General features: G+C 37.6%; 1 protein-coding gene across 3 annotated transcripts in view; it reads left to right on the forward strand.

Annotated features, from left to right (window-relative positions):
- The first annotated feature begins 2,017 nt into the window (after positions 1-2,017).
- Positions 2,018-12,167, forward strand: part of tnpo1 (transportin 1) — a 58,607-nt gene continuing 48,457 nt past the window's right edge. For all 3 annotated transcript variants that reach the window (XR_015935909.1, XM_088629138.1, XM_088629139.1), the window contains exons 1-4: positions 2,018-2,171; positions 2,313-2,426; positions 5,484-5,559; positions 11,898-12,047. Coding sequence is in view for 2 of the 3 variants with exons in the window: in XM_088629138.1 (XP_088485264.1) it covers positions 2,103-2,171; positions 2,313-2,426; positions 5,484-5,559; positions 11,898-12,047 (409 nt within the window). In the remaining variant the exon portion in view is untranslated. The remainder of the gene's footprint in view (positions 2,172-2,312; positions 2,427-5,483; positions 5,560-11,897; positions 12,048-12,167) is intronic.

Consider the following 12,167-nt stretch of genomic DNA (forward strand, 5'->3'; position numbering starts at 1 on the left):
AATAATATTATAATTCTCAGAAGTATAATAAGTTAAGAACTTGTTTTTAATGTTTCTGTAAATTAAACATAAACATTTTGTAGTGTTTATATTTTGAATTTAGTCAATTTTATTTTTGTTGAAAATACAATTAAATGTCCTCAACTACATAAGAAGGCTCTTTTTCATATACAGTACAATACTTGATTCATCCTAAATCATAGTCATTTTTACACTACCAGCCATATCACCCTGCAGCTCACAACTGGTATCCCACTGAAGCTCAGCATGTGTGTACCTGGATGGGAGACCTCCTGGGAAAACTTAAGGTCGCTGCTACAAGAGGTATTAGAGGGGCCAGTTCACCCTGTGGTCCTGACTCTCTGTGGTCATTAAAAATCCCAGGGCATTTCTTGAAAACAGTATTTCCCATTGGCTTTTATCAATCATGGCCTCCTAATAATACCTATCTGTGAAGTGGCTTCATTACTCTATTCTCCTCCCCACTGATAGCTGATGTGTGGTGAGCGTTCTGGCGCACTATGGCTGCCGTCGCATCATCCAGGTGGATGCTGCACATTGGTGGTGGTGGAGGGGAGTCCCCAATACCTGTAAAGCGCTTTGATTGGAGTGTCCGGAAAAGTGCTATTTAAATGTAAGCAATTATTATTATTATTCATTTAACCAGTTTGATTAATCCCATCGGTTACCACAAACGGAATAAGCTGGACAGAGTGACCATACACCATAGAAATGTGCTTATCTGCTTGCCTTTGAATGCAATGAATGTTGCTGGTTATAATGAGTGACACTGACTAGTTTAGCCTGTATTTGTATTGATACAGCCTTCTGTCTTTGTTTCAGTATGTTGACTATGGATACTATATTGTCTCGTCCTGTTTTTGACTCACCACTTATTTAATCACGATTTGATACCTCTTGTAAATCTAGGGACATAGCATAAGTTGCTGGCAATAGGCCTGTCCTTGAGATTCATAATAAACTGTAGTGCTAATAAAGAGCTATTTTTAACCCAATATAAAAAAGTGATTCTGTCAAGCAATAAAAACCTCAATTCATTAAAAGCCTACATCAAGATGCACCATAAATCTATTCTAATGCTTTAGAACAGCATCTCTTATCATTATAGAGGAAAGTTTGTACTTTACAATTTCTTCCACAGCATCGGGTCTTTGCATGCTTTATTTGACTTATGTTTAAATTTATTTATTTAAATCCTTTAGAAATATGCAGGCAAGGAGAATATTAAGTCAAGTTTATCTACAAATGTGTAAATATAAAAAATAAGTGAATTTACATGAAATGGAATATTTGATCATAGTGTTTAATAAATTTGAATGTTCATGTCCTTAATGAAATAGCAGATGGAAGGCTCTCACCCCCCATATGATGAATTGATTTCCCGAGATATTTGTTGCATTTATAAGGTCTTCATTTTGTCTCTTTGCTCCATTCTACACTATAATCGGCTATTATTTGAATGTATATTAAATGTATGGGGAAATTAAATGTAAACCTGCCTGTATATGCATTGTTCATACCATGAAAATTGTTTAATTTCGTTAAAATTAAAGCTTTTGCTTTAACATTGACTTTTCTTTATCCGTTTTGTTTAACAATTAATTTACTTTCTTCAGCCTTTAATTTAATCAGGTAATTTCGCACTTACTGTAATTGTTATTCACAGCCCTACATGTTACATTTTCACGTTTTCGTTTACGTATAGAATATGGTTATCTTTTTTGTTTGCCGTTACCCATTTTATAATTGACAGCAAACGAGGGACTATGTGTGTAAAACTGTTATCGTAGACCTTTCCCTGCTATTCAACACACATGGCACAAAATGGCTTTGGGGCTACCTGAACGCTAAACAAATAAATGCCATTAAGAATCGTGTAGCTACTTCCGCTTTGTTAAAATCCTGCTGTGAAGGTTTCAGCACGATTTCCCATTATTGCATCCTCCTGGTTAGTCTTGAAGTGGTGCCAAGATACACATAATTAGACGAGCACTAGGACCTTGCGGGAACAGGCTGTTGTTTCGGGGCAGGATTGTAAATGCGCCATGACTCCGTCTGTACTGATCTTTTTACAAAAGTGAATGTTCCTGCGTTGTGAGGCCCATTTCTGTCAGACCCCCTTTTTCGAAAAAGACAATAAAAACACACAGGTGGGTGATTAGCTTGCAAACACCCTTCCTATACAGTATCCTACAGTGCTTTGCGGCAGTAAACGTGCGATTTCTTTTCTGATGAAGGTCATCGGCAGTATTTTAATCCCGAATTTCATTCTGTGTCTGATCTCATTGCAGCAAACCAAGATGGAGTATGAGTGGAAACCAGACGAGCAAGGACTTCAACAAATTTTACAGCTTCTGAAAGAGTCTCAGTCTCCGGATACAACGACGCAGAGATCCGTCCAACAAGTATCCTTTTAAGAATAGCATCATAAAATGGGCCCATCGGATAAGATTTGCGGTGTTTATGCTGTGCTGGATATATAATTTGAGGTTTCGTTAACAAGCGGGATGGAGAATTAAACCACACTTTTATACTTGCCATTGACGAGTCATTCACTATCGAGCTCTTTTGTGAACCATTATATAAAGTTGGTTATCCCTTTTGTCTTCACCATTTTATGGTTTTGGAAGATGATCAGTTTTTCTCGACTTGGGAGATTTTTTTGTTGGGGGTGGGGGTAAACAATACATAGCTCAGTATAAGTACTGGTTGCCAATTCGCTTTATTTTGTAACTTGTTTTGATTCATGTTTCCGTGATTATATACTAATGCCCCAAATATTGCCATTTGTCACAGTCTGGATTAAGAAAAGCTTTAATGCACGTTTAAAATACATGTGCGGGTAAACTGGAGTACGTGCATGTGCTACAGAATGTAAAGAAAGACCAAATGTGCCCTATGTGTAATACGGGTGTCGATGACAGCATTTCGTTTTCTTGGCGGACAATATACCGTATTAGAAGCACTCGCACCAGAGTTGTGCAGTTTAATAACATGTACTTAACTGGGAATAAAAAATAGACCTGCTAAACTGCGGTCGCATTGTTTTACATTGGCTGGCTGTATCTATAAGGCAAGGGAAATAACCTTTTGTATAGCAACGAAAAGTCGAGAATTTGTCTTTACGTAAACATGCTAGATTGCGTTTTTATATGCGCCTTCTTAAACGTTGTTTAAAAAGCTTATCACCAGCGTCATTTGCAGCGAGTTCATCTATCTCCATCACTCGTCTTCCAGTGCATAACTGGGATGCTAAATGTTTAATCCTTTGAGTGGAAATACTTGATAAAATTCATTTTTCTTGGTAAGGGGGGAATATGAGGATACCGTTTACATGATCGGGCATGAAATTGTGACCCAATAACGAAATAAAAATAAAGAAAATGGTGAGAGGTGGTTTAGGGAATACGTTCATAAAAGACGCCTCTTGTGTTAAAAAAATTGTTGACCTCGTGCACTGGGTCAGTGATCTGGTTAAGCAATTGTACAGTATTAAGATATTTAGTGTATGCCCTTAATACATAAATTCTGGGGGGAAAAAATCAGTTCCAGACTGATTTTTACAGTGTATACACAGCGTTCTGGTTCGGAAAACTACTTGGCTCAGGATTTTGTTGCACTCGAGTCACGGTTTTCAGCTCATTGCCTATTATTGAGAACTTTGTGAATCGAAGGTAAATCGCTGCTGGGGGGGTCTTTCTGTGCACCGGCTCTACAGAGATACGGCCACTGTCGTCTATATCAGGAGTGAAAAGACCAGTCCTCAGGGTCTGGAATCTACCAGGTGTCCTCGGTCTAAGTTAAACAAACTTCACTTGGGAGAAGTATTAAATTCTTCCAACTAAGCTTTAACTCGACCTCCCTTTGCTGCAACGTTCACCTGTTAAAAATTTAAAGAGATCTAGAAATTCTGTTTGAAGGGAACTTCTGATCTGTGATCATGTTCTTGTTTAAATGATCAAATATTCCTTTAAGTTATTGATTTTTTTTGTGGGGTGGGGGTTAATATTCCTTACTATAATGTGGTAATAAGAGTATGCTGTGTCACCTCCCATCTTTATGAAGTTGTTACATCTTAAAAACAAAGTCCCATGCACAGTTGATGTTTTTGAGATTGCTGAGGAGGAGGTTGCTAATTTGGATGGTCTACAGGTATATGATTCTTTTGACAAAGCAAGAAATATAGCTGGGTGTTCAATTGAAATAAATAGCTTAGTATCCATCTTACAATGGTAATTAAATCAGTTTTATTTTTTAACAGCTGTATAAACATTAACCAGACTACCATATGGTGTTAGTTTTGACTTCTTAGCTCATATCTCTGCAGCCTTCTTTATGTCTGTGTTTTTGTGAACTGAAGATTAGCTATTAAGATAGAAATAGTGCATAAGACCTAAAAACAGTCTGCCAGTTGATACGCGATATAAGCTGTGACCACCAAAGATATAGCAAAGCTATGGTCTTGTTTTAATTCTAATTTGAGATATGCCTTTAGAAGTTACTTGTGGCCTTTGGAATGGTTTCTTGTTCATGTAAAGTTATTTTTTGCACTTGTTCAAAGTCTTATTTGCTGCAGTTAAGTGTTGATGTGACATTGTTCATATGACGAGTACTTTGCATAACTCGGTTCAATTTACTTGTTTGACAAACCGTAAGTAATATTAGCAAGTCATGAATGGTTTGCCTGCAGTCTGTATTTGATTTTATGTAGGCATATTTTATGTTGCATTACATTTAGCTTGAAAGCATTAGTTGGGTTTGTATTATACTGGTTTATAGTTGTAACTAGTTTGGCCTTTTAACCCCTGTTGTGATGTGTGTATGTATATTCATGCATCTTTCCTGGTGAATAGATAACAACTTAATTGTTGTATTTTTAATTTATTTCCTGAAGCTGTAGTTATAAAAATATTGCCTGTGTTAAACATAAGCCTTAGGGGAACCAGTGTTGCTTTGTGGATTTGTTGCTAATTTTACCTCTTGCTTACATTTAGCTTTTCCTGCTTAGAGATACCTTGCTCTCTCTAAAGATCTGATCATCTGCTCTCTAAAAATACTGTCGGAAGATGATTTTATAGGAATGCTGTCCGGTAAATGCACTGCCACCTTTAAGTTATCTGCTAATGTAGAAATCCGGTATTAGAAATTAGCGTTGTTGAGGTCCTTTAATTCACATGCAGTAGCGTTACCACAACATGTAAAATGATACCTCTCTTGACTTGTAAGAACTTAAGAAATCCAAAATGAGCTACTGGAGCTGAATGGCCTGTTTCTAGCTAATTGATCTGAGGATCTCATCCATCTGTTTCTCAAAAAAAGCTTAGAGTATCACCTTCAGTGTTCTATAAGCATTTGTGTAAAACAATTGTTCCCTGTTCTAAGTTTTGCTTGTTTTCCTACAGTGTTTTAAGTGGAATGTTATCCTTATTACACTGTTCTCCTTAACCTTACTGATTTTTCAGAAACTTGAGCAACTAAACCAATATCCTGACTTCAACAACTACTTGATTTTTGTCCTCACAAAGTTAAAATCGGAAGGTAAGGAAGAAGGTTTTTGGTTGATGTGGTTTTCTTGTGAATGTTAACTTGTTTCACACAATACAGTATTTTTAGTAGTTCTGCAGTTTACTCCGGGTGTTTAGCCCTAAAAATGGTTTGCTGGGTTAGAGTATTGTCAGACATACTCTGACCTGTTGATTAATCATTTAAATTTCACTCTCTCTCTATAAATGTTAGATATCTCTATTAGTAAAACTGTTCAAATTGCACATATGCAGCAATAATGAAATTACAAGGACTCTGATCAAGAGAGGCTCGATGCAGATTATCGGTGAAAGGAATGGTTTTATGTTGATCAAAAATCCACAGTGCAACAAAACTTGACATGCAGAGCTTTTTTTAAGGTACAGTTGAAGATCAGTGTAGTTTTCTAAGAACTGCATTTGATTTCCTTAGTGTCAGAAATGTCAGTGTGGTAAATATTTTCATAATGGATCCATTGATGGCTTCTAAAAATAATTAGGAACTTAGTCAGTGACGTCTTTATTTGGTTCAGGAAGAGTTGCAGGAGTTAATTTATGTTTATATTTGAACCTTTGTTTGATTTTGTATGGTAGATTAAGTGATGCATATTTCTTCAACGGTACTTGACAAACCACTTGTTATAAATCTTAAATGTTGCAAGCTGTTATTTAAACCCTTAGACTTCATAATCGGTATGTATAATTCTGTTATAAATGTCTTGTACTTTGATCCCTAGATATAGGAGCTGCTTTTTACATATTGTTTGTCACATTTCCTGGAGTTTCAAGCAGCAGTGCACAGAAAGAAGAAGCCAAATAAAACATCTGGATCACATATAATTGTGTAATATCAACTGAAAGTTCTTATTCTTCTTTAACAGACAATCACAATTTTAGTACTTTGGTTACATGGTAACCTCCTTGTTTTTACCAAGTATAACAAGATTTCAGGTGTGGTGGTTTTAATAACTGCATCATACCACCTGATTGCTATGAGAAAGTCAGTTGATCTCATTTGTCTAACATCTGCCTGTGTGCTGCATGTTGAGTTTAATTGGGCTTTAAAACAAAAGTATCTTAAGTTCAAATCTAATTGTAGTCTGGGCTGAGACAGCCATCTTTGTTCACGATGTTCCATTTAATGTAAGCATGTAATTAACTCCTAAAAAATGCAGGTGGGTTCCTGCATTTGCTTTTATTGAGTACCGCCAAGTTCCTTAAAACTACTTTGCACTGGGCAGAGCCAAACTGCCACCAACTGTGTTCATTATATGTTCTAGGAAATCTTACTGTTATTGATGTTGTATGTGTGCTTTGTACTGTTTGCTTTGTTTAATAGCAAGGAATTTAAATTATAGAAAAGCATTGATGGAATAAATATCTTTGGACTTAGCAGCTGAGCGTAGAAATTTCTAGGCGTCAAAGGAGGATACGGGATCTAATGCAAAGACAACAGCTCATAAATTGATACTCATCATGACCGTAAGATGTTGATCCATTTCTGTCATGTGGCCAGCCTGCGCTGTGACGGCGGCGGGCCGTTTTAAAAAAAACCCCGTGGCATGTGAACTTTCCAAGGCGTGATCCAGCGATCTTGGGAGCGTTCCCAGTTGATGTGAGATGTTTGCAGATGTCGAAGTGAAGGTCATCGTCGGTCACACGAGCAGACCTTCAGCTGATGCAGAACCCCAGAGTGTCTGCTGAAGAGTTGTCGCTAGATCTCATAATGACCAATGAAGGCAGCACTTGAGGTTGGAGGTCCACCCCACATGAATGTGAATCGTGTGATTTGTCTTTTTGCATCTGGGCACCTTGGATATCTGTCGCACTGTTCCTCCCCATGTCAAGTGATGGAGGCTTGACGGAGATGCCAGCTCTGGTGGCTTAAAGGCAACAGAGGGAGATTATCCGAGAAGGGCTGTTTCAACGCCAGTGTTACTGCTCAGGCCTTTAGGGTGGTTCTTGCTTCTACCGGTTAGCATTAAACTGAGGTATTTAAACATATGTCTCTTGGCTCTCACTGAAGCAGGCAGTCTACGCCTTCCTCAAAGACAAAGGAATTGAAAGAATGGAGTGACCTGTCAGGTTAAAGGATGTCACCTTCATTGCCTGCGTCTGAGATGACCTTTGCATTTTGGCATCGCAAACAGTTCAACAACTGGTCCCTGCCCTGGGAGAAAGGTGGAGGAGAATCCCGGTCTTTTTTTTCTTTTTTGATTGACAGAATAATTTATTGTTCTGGTGAAGCATAGGGTAGCTGTTCGCTGTAATAAGTGATCCCAGAGCACTTGCCAGTAACCTTGGTTTTTACTCTATATTGCGTCGCTATTGCATTGTTACCTTGGTTTTTACTCTATATTGCATTGCTATTGCATCGCTAAGGCAGTGTTTTGCTTCATTTGCTCATTTCTTTGCTTTTGTTTTTTTTTCTGTTTCAGTTGTAGTTCAAGATATAATACTAATGCATATGTGTGTACTCAGAGGCCTGGTTTGTTTCTTTGTGTGTTCTCAGTTTTAAAATCTAGACTGCAGGATCAGTGGCTCTGAAATGGATTTCATTCCTGATGGGGATTTTAATTGTGCAAAACAGACATCTGGTAGCCTGGCTTAGCGACCTCAGCCACTGTTCACCCTGCAGCTGAGATTTTTTTATTTTGGAAAAGCCATTTCATTCATTGTTTTCGCTGTGACCTTTGGTTAGAACTGGGCTCTGGATCAGTGTTGGCATTTGTTGATGAGGTTGGGTTTAGACGCTTGGGGTATTCTCTTCATTATAGAAAAACAAATACTGTACATTTCTTTCAGGATTTCCCAGCTTTTCAAATGATTCAGTTACTTTTGTTTTTTTTTATTAAGTCTTGCTTGTTACCAATAGATCTTAATTGTCAATCAGATAGCTATATTAAAAAATACTTGGGTGATTATAAAATTATAAAAGTTTTTGTTGCTGCAGTTTTTGACAGTGGATCAGATCTTTGTAGATTAAGGAGATGTATTTCAGTACATCTTCCATAAAATTTACACTGTTCCCTAATTGGTATCTTCTTACAATTTTTAGATTAAATGGTTTTTTAAATCTATCTGTTTAAAAACATTGTCACATAATTTTACTTTAAATTGCTTAGCGAGACACAATTGCTTTGTCTTATTGGACATTTTTCTTATCATGTGGCATAAATAACGTAATTCACCATGAACAATTTGCTCATAGAGGTCAGTGGATGGCGAAAGTGTCACTTGACAGCTGGACTTCCCATTTGGTGATGCTATGTTTTCTTCTAAACATAAAATTGGCTGTAATTTTAGTTTGTTGGCTCTGTTGATTATAGAAAAATGAGTAATAAACAAAGCGCAAATTGAGGGAAAAGGCAAGGGACTGCCATCACCATAGCCAGCAAAGTCTCTTCATCTCGCTGATTAGACGAATCCTGTGGTCACAACAAGCTTTCCTTCATCTCTAGCCTAAGGTGACCGCCATATGGATGTCACATGCTTTTGGTTGCCTGAAGACGGGAGTTCTGTAGTTCTCTGAGATAAAATAGATAATTTGCTTAAATTAAGTCTCACTGGTTGTTTGTCATCACATACCCTCCCAGTTTGAAATGTGTTGTTCATGAGCTGGGCTCCCCAGTACGAACCTCGTACCAGCACAAGGAGAAGGTAGACTAGGAGGGCTTTCCTACATAAACACAAACTGGTTAGAGGTGTTGCCCGTTGCAAACACTGTGGGTCCTCCAGTGTTGGAGGTCTCTTGCTGTCAGGCACCAGACAGGTCTTAGGATCATTGGTGCTCAAGAAGGCATCCAGCTGTCCTCACTTTGGTGGCGCTTGGTCATTTTTGTGTACCATAGTTTTGGGAAGCCAAGACGGTTGACTTGTGGAAATGCCTTAACTGGAACCAGTGATGTCCGAACTGCATTCTGAACTGAACCTGTGTGGCAAACTAAAAATAAGAACTTTACCGGCCAGTGGGAATAGGCTGAATTAAAAGTATCACACAGATTAGCATTAGGGCTGCAGTTCTTACTTCTGCCTTTTTTGATTTCTTAGAAAATAATCATAAGATAGTGCCCCACAAGTTTTGAAGTAACAGCAAGCTTGTTTTAATTTTCAATTGACTCTTTGATGTAAGAGGAGTCTTTTATTGATCAATGTTGTAATTTACTGATTTTTAAAACCTTCAGGTGCTCTAATGAATTTGGACTCTTCTGTTTTTAAAGAGTCATTTAGACTCCAGTACCGTAAGTATACAGAGTTACAGCAAAGTGAAGGTCGCATGTTTTTGTTGTGTTGTTTCATCTTGGAAATATGCAGAAAATATATATATATTTACTTATGGATTTCTCTGTGCATGAATACTTTGATTTTGGCCTTTCGAGAACATAAGACTACAAACAATAGGAGGCCATTTGACCCATTCAGCTCATCCAGCTGTTTTTTTTTTTAGAAAAGCTGGGGTATTGGCTCCAACAACATGGTTGTGTAGCTGTTTCCATCCTTCCACAACTGTTTGAGGCCTTCATCTGATTTAAATACATTCAGAACTTATTTACAGCCTTTATGCTTTTCTGTTAAAAACAATTGAAAGTGTGTTGTTCATTACCAGGCTGGCTTTGTGGTCTTCCCTCCGTTTTCTGTATATATCCCATCACAAAAAAATATTCCAGATTACGGTGGTATTTAAAAAAATACATAATTTTGTGTTCAGTAAAAACTACATTTCTCTTTAGCTCATCATGTTAGAAACCACAAGGAGATAACAGCAAACAAACAGTTTTTATTCACTTGAGAAATGTAATGCATTTTCTCAAAGGAGTTGTTTTGCTGCCTCCTGAAAAGCTTCCTGCTGCATTTAGCTCCAGATAGGCTGGATTTGCATTCAGCAGCAATAGTTGAAAGAGTATAGATAACATTTTGCAATTTGCTGCGAACCATATTTATCTTGGTAAAAAGATGTGAAATACACAAGGTCAGTTCATTTTCCTATCCTGACTGGGTAATTCCTTTTGTTTCCTTTATCTAAAGCAACCCTTTATTTTAAATATTAAATTTAGAATGCACTGAAGAATGGAGAATGAAGAAATGTGTTTTTCTGTTCTGTAAGAGATGCTTGGATGCTTAAAAAACAGACGTGCAGGGCTGGACATTAATATGCAATGCCTAACCTCCCAGCTTTTCATGCATCATTAGTAATATTTCAGTTTTGCTATAAGATATAAGTGTTTTCAGATGGTTGTTTTTTGAGTAAATAAAGGTTTTAGGAGCTGTACCAAGAAAGCTCTTACAATTGCCGCCATTTGAGACGGCTCAAATGCCACTGCTTCAGTGCTAATTTAAGATTGTCAGCGTTCTCTGCATAGTGTCTGGCTCTTTGATGTTACAGCACCCTGTGGAAGGTTTCTTTGTTTTAAAATACAGTGCACATAGCTGGGCAGATAGACAAAAGGATGCATCAGAGATTCATGTCTGGCTGTTGTGTAGAGCTTTTTATTTTTGAAGGAACAGTACTAAATCCTTGGTTGTAACTTGGTATCAGGTAATAAAATATTCAAAGGAGATGCGTATTACTGCAGTGAATCTTAAGTCCTTTGTGCAGTTTACAGTGCCTGCTTTGTCACCAAAAGGGCGTGTTACTCACAGACTGTTAGGTTGTATTTTGTTACTGTAGAGTCCTATTCCTTTTCAATCAAGGAAAAGCCTTGGAAAGCAGATATATAAAATGGTCATGCCAGACATTTTCTCCTTGTTTGTGTGACTCTTGAGTTTTTTTTGGGGGGGGGGGAATTGAACCAACTGCATAAAAAAGATTTTTGGCGATTATTTTGGTGGTTTTGTAATTGCAGTATTGACATGTTTTACACATCTGGTTAGTTGCAAATGCAGATGACGATGATGTTCTCGTTGTCCAGAAGAGAAATTAAGCTGGTCATTGACCATTGTATTAGTTTATTCTGGAGCAAGATAAGAGACATCTTGCTATCAAATCCATTGAGTGGAAACTGTTGTTATACCTCATCCAGCTGGGGATCAGTGTGATTGTACTAAAACCATTCTAATTCCCCTTTGCACAGCTGCTTGCTAAAACATTAGCTGATTTTAATTTTCAGGTTGTTCTGCCTTAGGGAGGTTAAATAATATTTATAGCCAGACCCTGACATTTCAGTTATCTAGTACCTGCTTTATTTACAATATTCTGAAAGGAAGGATTTCACAGACGTTTGCAATCAAAAAACAGCTTGTAGTAATAATGTAAATGAATTGCAGCCAGGGACTGTCATTTATATTTGATTGAGGCAGGTGTGCTGTTTTCTCAATACCTGAAGATATATTGTTCTCTTCTACTTTTGTTCACAGATGAGCCCACAAGGTCCCTGAGTGGTCTGATTCTGAAAAACAACGTCAAAGCCCATTTTCACAACTTCCCCAACGGAGTGTCAGACTTCATTAAAAATGAGTGTCTGCAGAACATAGGTGATTCATCCCCACTGATTAGAGCCACTGTGGGTAAGTTTTCTCAGTGCTTAACTAGAGGTTGTGGAAGTATTCTGGCTCCTAATTTGTGATGACTGGTCATCTTTATGGAACAAGAAAACTGATGAAGGAGTAATCTATCACCTGTATCAG

This window comes from Lepisosteus platostomus, chromosome 4 (assembly GCF_059453375.1).
Source record: "Lepisosteus platostomus isolate fLepPlt1 chromosome 4, fLepPlt1.hap1, whole genome shotgun sequence".
Taxonomy (NCBI): Eukaryota; Metazoa; Chordata; class Actinopteri; order Semionotiformes; family Lepisosteidae; genus Lepisosteus; species Lepisosteus platostomus.